Source organism: Corythoichthys intestinalis, chromosome 14 (genome assembly GCF_030265065.1).
Source record: "Corythoichthys intestinalis isolate RoL2023-P3 chromosome 14, ASM3026506v1, whole genome shotgun sequence".
NCBI lineage: Eukaryota > Metazoa > Chordata > Actinopteri > Syngnathiformes > Syngnathidae > Corythoichthys > Corythoichthys intestinalis.
The window spans coordinates 40,477,197-40,491,403 of record NC_080408.1 but is presented as its reverse complement, the minus strand read 5'-3'; the positions used below and the strand labels follow the sequence as shown (position 1 = coordinate 40,491,403).

The 14,207-nt window shown below is 41.4% G+C and overlaps 2 protein-coding genes across 3 annotated transcripts; one reads left to right on the top strand and one right to left on the bottom strand.

The window, feature by feature from the left end:
- The first annotated feature begins 257 nt into the window (after positions 1–257).
- On the top strand, positions 258–4,914 carry iba57 (iron-sulfur cluster assembly factor IBA57). Its single transcript, XM_057857941.1, has 3 exons — positions 258–700; positions 2,653–3,002; positions 3,222–4,914. Exons 1-3 carry the CDS (start codon positions 354–356, stop codon positions 3,626–3,628), a joined length of 1,104 nt encoding a protein of 367 aa, XP_057713924.1. The 5' UTR covers positions 258–353; the 3' UTR covers positions 3,629–4,914.
- Positions 2,977–14,176, bottom strand: jmjd4 (jumonji domain containing 4). 2 transcript variants are annotated; one of them, XR_009067006.1, is made up of 7 exons: positions 13,400–14,176; positions 13,158–13,323; positions 9,186–9,311; positions 8,792–9,059; positions 8,564–8,710; positions 4,364–4,752; positions 2,987–3,590 (listed from the first exon to the last, which is right to left on the bottom strand). XR_009067006.1 is itself a non-coding variant. In XM_057857936.1 (6 exons), the coding sequence occupies exons 1-6, from the start codon at positions 13,650–13,652 to the stop codon at positions 4,417–4,419; spliced, it is 1,296 nt and encodes a 431-aa protein (XP_057713919.1). In that variant the 5' UTR covers positions 13,653–14,176; the 3' UTR covers positions 2,977–4,416. The 2 variants fall into 2 exon arrangements, 1 of the variants encoding a protein (XP_057713919.1); XM_057857936.1 differs by having other exon boundaries at positions 2,977–4,752.
- Between the last annotated feature and the right edge of the window lie 31 nt (positions 14,177–14,207).

The window sequence follows — 14,207 nt, the reverse complement described above, 5'->3', positions numbered from 1 at the left end:
ATTCAGCCGTGTTATTCAAATAATTATCACAATGATCGTAATCCACATATTGCATATTATTGCAACAATTGTAGAGCCAAATGAGAATGCACAATGAATTAAAAAAAAAAAAAAAAAAAAAAAAAAAGATGAGTAGTTTTATATTTGTAAAACAACTGAACTACGCCATGACTGTTATCTGAGCACTTTTTGACGTGCAAACGCAGCCCACCCACGTGTCACACTGTTATTATAGAGCAAGGCATTGTGGGCAAAAAACATGGCGGCCTGCATAGTGTCCTGTGTTACAAAGCTGTCATCGACTCTTATTTAAGCAGTGGACATTCGCCTGTTTTAGCACACAGTGAAATATCATGAAGCTGTCCTGTTTCTTGAAACGCGCGCTTACCTCCGGCAGCCACCTCGGTGTCTTTGCTGGCAAACACACCGGCTTCGGTGTCGATGTTTCGGCTCGAACGGGGCTACGGGTGATGCAGTACAGTCAGGCCGCACTTGACGAGTCGACCGCGCCAGGGGAGATGGCTTGTTACCGCCTGGTCCACAGAAAGTTGGTCCGGGTCCAAGGAGTCGAAACTTGCGCCTTCCTTCAGGGGCTAGTTACCAATGATGTACTGCAACTGGAGGAGGCTGCCCGCGGGGCAGCGTACGCGCATATGCTCAACATACAGGGAAGAACGCTTTTTGACGTCATTATGTACAGGTGAGTGGTCCATGCAACTCGGGAATCGTCGGGTTGTTGAAAACCCAGAAATGTTTTCTGTATTTTAGTATACTTTTATTATCATACGTTATTTTGGGGTTGAGGAACCAAACAATGTCATTTTTTGTAAGCAATTGTTATTCACAGTTTATTCTTGTTCAATAACTGGGATCGTTGGTAGTTCACAGATTAGTTGCTCAAGACTTAATCTCAAATGAACACCCCCAAATAACTTGAGTTTCCAAAGATTATTTCGAGACACACCGCAAATGCCAACAAGAAGCAAACTGTAAATAATTAGTTGGTGCATCATGATTGCGTGACAAAGGTGGAGTGTAATAACGCATGTGCAAACCTGCATTGAACATAACCATGAACACACAAAGAAAGCTGTTAGAACTGCACACTTGCACAGTAGGTAGGCTGTGCACAGGTGCCCTTTCATTCATTTTCAGTACCACTTATAATCGGATGGGTTGCAAGGGTGATTGAGTCTATCCCAGCTGACTATGGGTATGGCGCTCCTTGAACTTGGTTGCCAGCCAATTTCGGGGCCAAAAGGAACAAACAACTATGTGTTGCTTTATAAATATATTTTTTGCTTGAAGGGTTAAACTATCGTCTCTTGTCCCAAACCAGTTATGATAGATGTCAGCTTCGCACAACCTAGACATAGACTTCATAATGTATTGAAGGTACACGGGGCAGATAAGTAGGGGGCCTGCATTGTTGGCAATGCCGTCAAAACTGACCGAGTGGAATCATAGACAAAGAGCTTTTTTCGGTGAAAATTTTTGTGAATAAATGCTTTAATCTCTGAATTCTTTATAGATATGGATGTAAAACAGTCTTGAATCTTGGTTAAAAGCAAAAAAAAAAAAAAAAAAAAAAAAAAAAACATGCAGTTAGCAATTATTTTACGTACATATGTCGAAGTACAATGCTAACCTGGTAGTTTGGGTAAAGTTTTCAACGAGCAATAACTGCACCTCGGATAAACCTCATGAATGTAGATAGCGGCCACCTTATGTAAAGAGAGCTTTTCCGGTGAAAATTCTTGTGAATAAATGCTTAAATCCCCAAATTCTTCATAGATATTGATGTAAAACAGTCTCGATTCTTGGTTAAAAGCAAAAAATAAAAACGTGCAGTTAGCATTCTTTTACATAAATATGTCGAAGTACAATGCTTGTCTGTTAGTATAGCTAGCGGCCGCCTGATGTAAACAGAGCTTTTCCGGTGAAAATTCTTATGAATAAATGCTTAAATCTCTGAATTATTCATAGATATGGGCATAAAACAGTTTAGATTCTTGGTTAAAAGCAAAAAAATAAAAACATGCAGTTAGCATTCTTTTACATAAATATGTCGAAGTACAATGCGTGTCTGTTGGTATATGTAGCTAGCGGCCGCCTGATGTAAACAGAGCTTTTCCGTTGAAAATTCCTATGAATAAATGCTTAAATCCCGGAATTCTTCATAGATATGGACGTAAAACAGTTTAGCAAAAGGCAAAAAAAAAAAAAACCAAAACAAAAAATGTACAGTTGGCATTTATTTTACGTAAATATTGCCAACTATGATGCCAATGCAGTAGCAGCTAATTTCTCCCATTGTTTTTTTTCACGTTTCAAAATGCATGCATGATACGAAAAATATAATTACCTTGAATCTTCGAACAAATTACTCCTGAGACAATCCTTCCTGTTTGTATGCGGTACAGCTTTTGTACTTTTTCAACAGAAATCCAGCGTTAGATCGCTGCGTGGGTGTTTGTGAATAGTTCCTTTTGATGTGGGCAGCCCCCTACTTGAATGTGAGGCGCGTTGCATGACCGATCTGACCCGTCAATGCCATTATGAAGTCTATGACCTAGAGCAGTTTCAGCAGGATTGAAAAGAGATGGTGTAAATTGATAATGAATACTTTGCATATGTTGTATTCCTCTTCAGTCATAAAGAAGCGGCAACAGGAAGTGGTGTCCTCCTGGAATGTGACAGCACCATGACAGACTCCCTTGTGAGACACCTGAAAGTTTACAAGATCCGTCGGAAGATCGACATCTATCCATGTCCAGATCTCTTTGCGTGGGCTGTTCTTCCCCTGCAGCGAAAAAATGGCCAACGCTTCAGCAAGCCAAAGCTCCTTTCACCGGAAAAGGCCACGGTGTGGGTGACAGACCCGCGGACGCATTACATGGGCTGGAGGTTGGTTCTAGACAAGCAGGTGGACCCATTAGATGTTGTCGCATCTTGTCAAAAAGGTGAAACAGAGGATTACCACAGGCATCGCTATTCCATAGGTTAGTGTTTCGCAAGTCAGTCATTTTGTATTTGGAAAATCTTACAGCACACCAAACATTACAGAAATAATGATTAAATAATATCTAAATTTATTTGAAAATTTCCTGAATTTCAGGCCTGTTTAATTGAGCACAAAGCTGAATCGTTAATTTTCCCTGCAGAGTGTTGACAGCCGTTTTTTTTTTTTTTCTTTGTTGTCTGTTGTCATTGTTGTCCAGGACTTCCAGAGGGAGTGAAAGACCTTCCTCCAGGAGTGGCATTACCACTCGAGTCCAACCTAGTCTACATGCAAGGCATCAGTTTCAGCAAGGGCTGCTACATTGGCCAGGAGCTGACAGCCAGGACTCATCACACCGGCGTGATCCGCAAGCGCCTCATGCCAGTGCGCTCGTCAGCGTCAATTGAAAGCTTGGAGGAGGGCACCGCCCTACACACACTGTCAGGCAAGCCAGCTGGAAAGCACCTCGCCGGGCTGGGAAATCTGGGCCTGAGTCTGATCCGTCTGGCACACGCCCAGGAGGTGTTGACGGTCAAAGCTGCCAACGAAAGCCAAGTGACGCTGGAGGCCTCCGTGCCTGACTGGTGGCCTGCAAACGAGAAAACCGAGACCGGAGCTTTTATGTGATTTATGTGAATGTTGCTGACACTTTTGAAACACAAGCCTCAAGTGGTTTTTCAATGTCACAACTTGTGACGTGTTTATTTTTAAAGGGCAAACGATGAGATTGACACATGCACTTCACAGTGACAAATCAATCATGTCATGAAGGTCTTGGATTTTAGCAATGTAACAAATGCAATTGTGTATCAAAATAAATATTTAACAGGTTTTAAATTAAAAAAAAAAAAAAGTGCCTTTAGCATTATTTTTTAATCTGTATTCAAAATATTTCCTGAATGTCTACAGAAAATGTCACATGTTGCAGGATTACACAAGATTTTCTTAGAACCTTAAATTGGTTTTACACAAGCAATGCAGTGAGATGTTGGGGTGGGGGGCTTTTTTTTTTTTTTTTTTGCAAATTAACAGGCAAGGTGATGTTGAGGCCTTACTTGGCCATGTTTTTTCATATTGATTCCATTTTAACATTTTGTTTTGTGAGACTAATGGACGAAACCCAAGTAATATTGGACATAATAGCTTTCATACGTATACAGTATATTTCAAGTGTGAAATTAAACAACCTATTAAAGTTGCTGTACACTATTTCTGAAAATGTGAGCTAGTTCTGAATTTTGCCTTAATGTGATGTCAAAATTTAACATATTGAGATACCATCTATTTACTCAACTCGGGTGAAGATATGCAAATTTCAAGACATTTTCATCACCCTCGTGCCAATTTTTGAACTTTTATTACCTTCAGTTTAAGAAAATGCCTCTTTGCCAGCCCTTGTTCCTGACTCATTTAGTTTAGTCTTGATAAAGAAGATGTTGCCCTCTAGTGGTTTGTATGGTGTCCCGAATTTTCTGCAACAGCATTTCAGGCTGAACGGTAGATGCCGAGTGGTCTAGTCGCTTGAAGTCCTCGTCGCACAGCAAGAGCTCCAAAATGTGGGCCACCCTTTGCAAATCAAAGGCAGCGTGGTAGGGTCCCAGGGTGACGAGCGCCTCCGAAGGGTTGCGCGGGAAGTCGTCAGAATCCCCGGAGGGGCGAGCGTTCAAGAAAGTCATTCGGTTGTCCGCCACGATTTTGAGGAATGACGCAAACTCCCCGTAATCAATGCCAGAGCACGCCTTCATTATGACCTGGACATTCAAATAGAAAGCGTCACACCATATGGAAATTATAGTTATTAAATGTTATTGTGAAGTGACTCTCAGCAATGCTTCTCAAGTATTTTCTGTTACGCGCCCATGTAATTGTGTCATTTGTGTTTGAAATTATTATTATACAGTGAAGAAAATAAGCATTTGAACACCCTGCGATTTTGCAAGTTCTACCAACTTAGAGATGATGGGCAGGCTTGAAATTTTCATGGTAGGTGCTTGTACATTGTGAGAGAGAATCTAAAGAAAAATCCAGAAATCACAGTGTATGACTTCAAACAATTTATTTGTATTATTCTGCTGCATATGAGTATTTGAACACCTGTCTATTAGCTAGAATTGTGAGCCTGAAAGACCCGTTATCACCTTGAGGTGGACTTTTTGAGTCTGGCTTTTTGACCTGTTTGAGGCAGTCAGTTGCGTATAAACACCTGTCGACCCCATACAATAAGGAAGACTCCAATTCATAGCATGGTCAAGACCAAAGACCTGACCAAAGACACCAGAGACAGAATTGTAGACCTTTAAAAGGCTGGACACGGTTACGGGGCAATTGCCAAGCAGCTTGGTGATATAAGATTCACCGTTGGAGCAATTAGTAGAAAATGGAAGAAGCTAAACATGAATGTCAATCTCCCTCAGACTGGGGCTCCATGCAAGATCTACCTTGTAGGGTCTCAATGATCCTAGGAATGGATGAGGAATCAGCCAAGAACTACACAGGAGGAGCTGGTCAATGACCTGAAAGAAGCCGGGACCACCATTTCCAAGGTTGCTGTTGGTTTAAAATCATGCCTGGCACGCAAGGTTGCCCTGCTTAAACCAGCACATGTCCAGGCCCGTTTTAAGTTTGCCAATGACCATTTGGATGATCCAGGGGAGTCATGGGATAAAGTCATGTGGTCATATAAGATCAAAATGGAACTTTTTGGTCTTAATTCCACTCATAGTGTTTGGAGGAAGAAAAATGATGAGAACCATCCCAAGAACACCATCCCTAACATGAAGCATGGGATTGGGAGCATCATGCTTTGGGGGTATTTTTCTGCTCACGGGACTGGGCGACTGCACTGTATTCAGGAGAGGATGACCAGGGCCATATATTGTGAGATTTTGGGGAATAACCTCCTTCCCTCAGTTAGAGCATTGAGAATGGGTCGTGACTGGCTCTTCCAACATGAAAATGGCCCGAAGCAGACAGCCAGTATAACCAAGCAGTGGCTTCATGAAAAGCATATCAAGGTTCTGAAGGGGCCGAGCCAGTCTCCAGACCTAAACCCAATAGAAAATATTTGGAGGAAGCTCAAACTCTGTTTTTCTCAGTGACAGTCCAGAAACCTGATTGATCTAGAGAAGATCTGTGTGGAGCTGTGGCGCAAAATCCCCTGCTGCAGTCTGTGCAAACCTGGTGAAAAACTACAGGAAACGTTTGACCTTTGTAATGGTAATGAAAGGCTACCGTACCATATATTAACATTGATTTTTTTCAGGTATCCAAATACTTATTTACAGCAGTATAATACAAATAAATTGTTAAAAAAAATCATACACTGTGATTTCTGGATTTTTTTTCCCTTTAGGGCCCACAGAAAATACGTAAAGTGCATCAATTTGCCTGAATTAAAAAAAAATAACAACAATAAAGTCGCATCCAAACTAAAAATACACTCAAGATACATTTTTTGACCATTTGATGTTGAAAAATATAATTTAATCAAATCTATAAACACTAATAAATTCAGATTGATGGCAACATTACCTAGGAAGTCAATGTGCCAAACAATTTGACCGTAAAACCAAAAAAATAACAGATCAAAAACTACAGTGTCATTAGATGGGGACAGCTTTTATTTTTGCTGCAGGCAGTATCAGCTGCTTTGCTATGGTGTGGGGTGGGGTTATTTTGCACTGAGCAACTTAGTATGCCACCTTATACCAGGGGTCCCCAACCTTTTTTGCACCACGGACCGGTGTGATTTGGGTCTTTTTTTCACGGACCGGTGTTCTGTCAAATTTTGCACACTTATAAAATTTTGCTCCCAAAGCTTTTGTGGCAGTGAAAAAAGGCCTCTTTTATATTCAGTTGGACTCGCAATGTTATCCAATGGTGCTAAAAAACTATTTACATCATAAACATACATGCGCAACACGGAAATGGCGTAAATTAATGCTTAACGACACGGCAAAGTCGTTAAGTGAGAGGGCTACGTGCAGTTGTTGTGTGCACCTAACATGGCAAACGTAAGTTAATATTCCTTTAGTTAAAGAAAGTTTGTAGTGTGTACTTTGGAATAGCTGCATTCGCAGTCCTTTTTAACGTTACGCGCATGCCAACTTTGTCAGGACACCGGCAATGTGCGGCAGAAAAATACAGGAAATATAAAATAGTATTTGTTTTTAGCCCCGTCGTGTTAAGTGCAGGGAAAAAATACAACTCTCCGCTGAATCAGTGCGAAGTCTGAGTTTGTTTCGTTGAGACGAGATGGTCCCAAGATGGGAGAGTGAGAGAAGCTAGCATCACAAATACACGATGTTGGAAATTGTAGCACAGTTTTCAGCGCGCTCCTAGCGATGTCAGGTTATTCAGAAATGACTTTAATCCAGAACTACGGCAGAGTTGTTGTCTCAAATGTACGTTTAAGGTCGCCGTGATTTGCGATCTCTACAAGCTGATATTCCTGTTGTACAGACATGCACGAATCACTTGGTTTATTCACATAGGAGTCACAAATTCACTCCTTCGCAGTTCGTGGGTCTTTAGTGATTGGGAAGTAGCATAAATGTTGTTTTCTCCGAGGTTGTAGGCACATCTTCTGGCTCGTCAGGTTCCCTTTTCCCCGTAAAAAGTCTGTCCAAAGACGTCTGTTATTCAGTCATTTTAGTGTGGGGGCTAATTATTTCCGGGAAGAAATGTGATTGGCGACGACCTACGTCATACCTTATTATCGAGTCCAAGCGCGCATAGATATAAAAAAACGAGATTTAGTGCTAACAGTCCAATCAATGCATTTCTATGACGACCTCCTATCCTGTAGTTGTATATCTAGAGTAGACAGGGATATTGGTGTGTTAAGCGGCACAGGTCAAAGTCAATCGGCCAGAATGCAGTTGTTAATAAATTATTTATTATTTCTGCGCGGCCCGGTACCGGTCCGCGGCCCGGTCGTTGGGGACCCCTGCCTTATACGATGCAAACAGTGTTCACTGGTTTACTGATGTAACAATGACAAAGCGGGATGATTGTTGGCATTATTCGACACGTTTTCGAAAAAAAAAAAAAAAAAAATATATATATATATATATATATATATATATATATTAATGATAATCAAGCGGCTTATCAATGTGATTGGGGTCTAACTTCTTGACATCTAAATTAATTTGGCTTCCAGATGTCCGTTGCAAACATTTTTAGACACACTAAACAGACTGGTCTTTTATTGTCTCCTACTGTATTACAGTCAAAGCCAAACGCAACATATACTTCGTCATATTTCCTTGTCTTAGCTCTTCATATCGCCAGTACTCTTTGCTGTGTGCTCTTGTTTGGTTCAAAAATACTGTGCACACAGTGAAAATGAGAGTGCCACTGCCACCCACTAAATGGATGTGCAATTCCACTTTATTCTAGTACGGCAAAATAGTATGTTCCCCAAGGTCATATGCGCCACTCCCAGCATCGCTCTCCGACACCCCTTGGGGGGCGGGGCGCACCCCACTATTTGAGAAGTGCTGTATTACAGTAAAGAATGTTAAAATGTCTTGAAACATACTGAATTTCACTTTGTACCTGACAGTGCTGATGCCATGAATCCATGGTGTTTCTCCACTCATCGATCTCTTTCTGGACTGACGACAGCTCGGTCTGAAGGAACTGCCACATGATGTCCACGTTGCAGCCGTTTAACCAGTTGTGATTGATGGAGATGGTGTCCTCCTACAAGAAAATGGCCGGACAACTAACTTTCACATTAAGAGCCTCAGATCCTTTTCTCTTAGAGCCATAAAAGAAACCTACCAGATTATAAACCTGATGGTGCCAACCGCTTGGTACAAAAATGATCTCCCCTGCTTCCTGAATGATCTCGAGTGGCTGGCAGGCCTCCAGGAAACGCGGGAAAAGACTCCGGTCACGAAGCTCGGCTGAGGTGACATCATAGGGGAGGTTGCCATGGGTGTCTCTTAGGAACTCCTCCTGGCCCGGAGGATACAGTAGCCACTTCTTCCTGCCACAGATGTTTGCCGACCAACTGTATGAGCGGAAGACATCGGCATGGAACGGCGTCCTATAGGAAAGTTCACCCAGAAATTATGGCCTTACATATGGAATGGGCTGTTTTAACTTTGAACAATCACTCCTGCATTGAAAGGGTAATTAAATCTACAGTCTCTTTCACAGTTAAAATTCATACCATGATCCTTTGGGCCCCATGTAAACAAAGCGGTAGTCATCCACTTCAAGTGCATCCCAGTATTCATTCAGCCAATCAGAGGTAAAGACAATAGGAGTGGTGTAAACTTGATGCTCCGGAAAGTCCCTGTGGTAATAAAAACATAACAGTGTATCACAAAAGTGAGTACACCCCTCACATTTCTGCAGATATTCAAGTATATCTTTTCATGGGACAACACTGACAAAAGGACACTTTGACACAATGAAATGTAGTCTGTGTGTGTGCAGCTTATATGATAGAGTTCATTTATTTTCCCCTCAAAATATAGCCATTAATATCTAAACCCCTGGTCACAAAAGTGAGTACATCCCTTAGTGAAAGTTGTCAATATTAACACACAACATGTCAACTGTCAATATTTTGTGTGGCTACTACTATTATCCAGAACTGTCTTTACTCTCCTGGGCATGGAGTTGACCAGAGCTTCACAGGTTGCCACTGGAATGCTCTTCCACTCTTCCATGACGACGCTGCGGAGCTGCCGGATATTTGAAACTTTGCGCACCTCCACCTTCCGCTTGAGGATCCCCCAAAGATGTTCTATTGGGTTCAAGTCGGGAGACATGCTTGGCCAGTCCATCAGCTTTACCCTCAGCCTCTTTAGTAAAGCAGTGGCCATCTTGGAGGTGTGTTTGGGGTCATTGTCATGCTGGAACACTGCCCTGCAACCCAGTTTTTAGAAGGAGGGGATCATGCTCTGCTGCAGTATTTCACAGTACATGATGGAGTTCATGTTTCTCCCAATGGAATGTAACTCTCCAACACCTGTAGCACTCATGCAGCCCCAGACCACGATATTCCCACCACCATGCTAGACTGTGGGCATGACACTTATCTTTGTAGTCTTCACCTGGTCGCCGCCACACATGCTTGACACCATCGGAACCAAACAAATTAATCTTCGTCTCATCAGACCATAGGACATAGTTCCAGTAATCCATGTGATTTGTTGAAATGTCTTCAGCAAACTGTTTGCGGGCTTTCTTGTGTACCGTCTTCAGAAGAGGCTTCCTCCTGGGGTGACAGCCATTCACACCAATTTGATGTAGAGTGAGGCGTATGGTCTGAGCACTAACAGGCTGACCCCCCACCTCTTCAATCTCTGCCGCAATGCTGACAGCACTCCTGCGACAATCTTTCAAAGAAAGCATTTGGATGTGACGCTCAGCACGTACGCTCAGCTTCTTTGGACGACCAACCCAAAGCCTGTTTTAGGTGGACCCTGCTCTTTTAAAATGCTGGATGATCTTAGCCACTGTGCTCTTCATGTAGCGCAACAATACGTCTTTTAAGATCATCAGAGAGTTCTTTGCCATGTGGTGCCATGTCGGAACTTTCAGTGACCAGTATGAGAGAGTGTGAGAGCTGCACTACAAATTTGAACACACCTGCTCCCTATGCACACCTGGACCTAGTAACACTAACGAGTCACATGACATTTTGGAGGGAAAATGACAAGCAGTACTCAATTTGGACATTTAGGGATGTAGTTTCTAAGGGGTGTACTCACTTTTTTGCCAGGGGTTTAGATATTAATGGCTAAATTTTGAGTTATTTTGAGGGGAAAATAAATTAACTGTATTATATAAGCTGCACACAGACTACTTTTCATTGTGTCAAAGTGTCATTTTGTCAGTGTTGTACCATGAAGATATACTTAAATATCTGCAGAAATGTGAGGGGTGTACTCACTTTGTGATACACTGTACATGATGACTGTTTTTTCTCCACTTCTGATTTTTTTTTTCCCTCAAATGTTTTTTTTTTTTTTTTTCAAACACTCCTCAATTATAGTTTTTTTCCCAAACACTTTAAACTGCATGTGACACGAAAAAGCATGTTTATTTCATAATACACGCGGTATTTTATGCTCCTGAATGACCGCTTGGATGTGTGCGGAAGCGATCGCTACATTTATTTAGTTTTTTGAATCCTGCGCCATTAAAGTGAGTGACTTCCGGCTTCGGTCTTGCATTGAGGAGGAGGGCGCTGTGACGTGTACGGGTGAAGGCGTCCTCTTCACTAAACAGCGGTACTGTTGTGTATGAGGACTAAGGATTCAGCTGATTTTGCAGATTAATACGTTTATTTTTCACATCACGCCAGCCAAACGGCTGCAGAAAAATCTTGCTTTATGAGGGAGAGGTGTGTGCGCCTTTTTGAGTTTCAAAAGGTTCCCATTCACCGTGGATATATACCAAAACAAGCCCTACTACTGTGGGACCATTGGACTTACGAGGAAGTGAGTAAACCTCTTGTTTTGCATTATGTCAAAAACGAATACAGCGATTACAAAGTAAACACTACAAACTTCCTTTAAATAAAGGACTACTTACGTTTGATCATTGATAGGCATATAAAAAGCTCTCCTCGTGCACATTAGCTGCTTGTTAGCTGCACAACAACTGCAGCCGCCCTCCTCCGGGGAACGAACTGTAAATTGCTCTCCGCCGGGCGGTTTGCTGATCCGCGAAGACAATCGACAACCCAATCGTCATGTCAAATAATCCAGGCTAGTTATGTGTGATTTTCCGCTTCGAAGACTATGAAACATCACTAGGTTCGGGTTAGCATGTCGGCTAGCTGTCACGCCTCTTGGTTTGTTTACATTCTCCGAAGCCTGGGAAGGGAAATGACATATGTCCGATTTAGGTGTCATAAAATATCGTTCGGGAGGTGCGACAGTAAAGGTGAAGTCGACAGTTTTGACCATTATGGAGTAATTTTGCCATGTCTTCCTGAATAAGTGCATTTTTATTATTTCATATTCTATTTAGCTCAAGACTGTTATTTGTCATGACCATGCCATTTATTTAGCAATTGGGGAAATAAATAATAAAAAGAAGGATAAAAGAATATAAAAGGATAAAAAGAATATCCTGTAAACATATTGAAGTAAAGAGACAGAAACAATGACATTTTGCAGCTCTCTTCGTCGCGTTTTCCTCGTTGTGAATAGTTCCCCCTCGACGGGCTGACTTGTCCTTCTCAAGCCATTAATTTAGCTATTGGGGAAACATACTTGGATAAAAAGAATATCCTGTAAAAATATTGGAGTAGAGAGACTGAAACAATGACATTTTGCGGCTCTCTTCGTCGCGTTTTCCTCGTTCTGAATAATTCCCCCTCAATGGGCTGAAAAGTAAAACCGATGAGCCCATTCACCTGCTGACGTCATCCACCTGTTGGGGATGCTAGAGCCATATAATGGTATGCATGGCTAAACGGCAGATTAAAAGACTAATTTCTTGAAAGACTAATTTCTCGTCATCTGCGCTTTACTAAATTGTTGTATATAGTCGAATCGTCTCAAAATATTATTCTAATTCACATAATAATGCTATTTAAGACTTTTTTTTTCTCCTGTCGTATGCTCTTTAAAGTTTGGCTTATTTAAACAATAAATTATATATTTCCTTAACATACATGTTATCATTTGTTGTCTTTTGTTTGCAAACAACTTTTATTAAAACAAAAACGAATCCATTTCTGCAATTGTTATATGACATCCTATTTTGGGATGATTTTTTTTTCATTTTTAAAAGAGGGCCATCAACTCTGTGCTTATTAAGATGGTTATTTTGGCTACGTCGTAGTAGTACGGTGAGGTTGTGCTCACAGGAAAATCATTTAACTCCCTGTGTAGAGTTTACATGACCATCGTGTAGTTGCATGGGTATTTCTACAGGACTAAAATCGACTTTCTCCCATATTCCACAAACAAATCTTTATATCAGTAAAAATCTAAATTGTCACATTGTGTGAGTGTTAATGCCATCTGGCTCGCTGTACGTTTTAGGTGATTGACTGAAGACCGGTCCAAGAGGCATACCACCGCTTTCAAAGTCAGGTGGAAAGGCTGCAGCTAGGAAATTGATGAATGTATAGTGTGCCAACACATGCGGCTTTTGCATTTGAATCGTATTGTACCTGGACATATGCCAGTCTTTAAGATAGAGGCATCCTTTAGGGGACGAGTGTCCATTCTGTATGTGCTCCTTCCAGTACTGGATGAACTCCTTGAAAGGAATCACTTGTTTGGGGTTTGCATTGTATTCCTTTGCATTACAGTTGGCAACAGGTACAGGAGTCTCTCCTGAGAGGAAGGACAAATAGGAACATTTAATGGTGTGTCATGTTTGCAAAGGGTGGTAGATTTTTTTTATTTTTACCAAATTCTTGCAGCAACTTCTGGAAGTGTGGCTTGCCATCCTCGGTCACCCACTGTTTCCTACACTTCCACTCCTCGGTGAATCGTTTGGAAAAGACACAAGGATGATTGGGAAGGAGGTACTTTTTAAAAAATTTGGAGTAAGACAGATCCTTGTCGATGTAGTCTACGAAATGTGATGAACAGAACTGATCATAAGACTGTCGAGGGATTTTTACCAGACTGCAACAGTTGCGGTAAGCATCCCTGTCCATGATGATACAAACATGGGCTGAGCTCAGAAAATATGCAAGTAAATATTTCAAACTCGTTTAATTAAAACGTTTCAATGAAATGCTCCCAGATATCTTCCATGAAGATGACATCATTCCAGAGATGTCATTATTTAGGTCCACTACTAAAATCATACCCATCCTGCTGTTCTTCATATAGTAAACTGTGACGAATCTTCTTACAATGTCGGTCATTCTCAAACAATAATTTAAAAATAACGTAACCCATGTTCTTTCGGCTACAGACTGTAAAGAAATGCAGTCACATTACAAACAACAGGTAATAATTGTCCCAAGCCATTTTCAACCGCTGGACCTTCCAGTGAACAAGTAAACAGTGTAACGCCATCGGCCATGACGTCACATCCGAGTTGCCAACCAAGAAAATGAATTTTACAGAAACGAGGTAAATATGTGTGACTAAACGGCGACATGGTCAAAGATTTTAATGGCTGAAAGCATTGTCGCAGTCTACAGTAGCCGCGTCCAATGATTGAATTTCAAATCGGACAAACATCTTAAGAAAACACCAAATAC

Excerpts from the sequence above, each read along its gene's own strand:
- iba57 (XM_057857941.1), top strand. The coding sequence starts at position 354 with ATGAAGCTGTCCTGTTTCTTGAAACGCGCGCTTACCTCCGGCAGCCAC. Across the intron at positions 701-2,652 it reads TTTGACGTCATTATGTACAG|TCATAAAGAAGCGGCAACAG; the intron begins GTGAGTGGTCCA and ends ATTCCTCTTCAG. Across the intron at positions 3,003-3,221 it reads CAGGCATCGCTATTCCATAG|GACTTCCAGAGGGAGTGAAA; the intron begins GTTAGTGTTTCG and ends ATTGTTGTCCAG.
- jmjd4 (XM_057857936.1), bottom strand. The coding sequence starts at position 13,652 with ATGGACAGGGATGCTTACCGCAACTGTTGCAGTCTGGTAAAAATCCCT. Across the intron at positions 8,711-8,791 it reads ACCATCAGGTTTATAATCTG|GAGGACACCATCTCCATCAA; the intron begins GTAGGTTTCTTT and ends ATTTTCTTGTAG. Across the intron at positions 4,753-8,563 it reads CATGGCATCAGCACTGTCAG|GTCATAATGAAGGCGTGCTC; the intron begins GTACAAAGTGAA and ends TTGAATGTCCAG.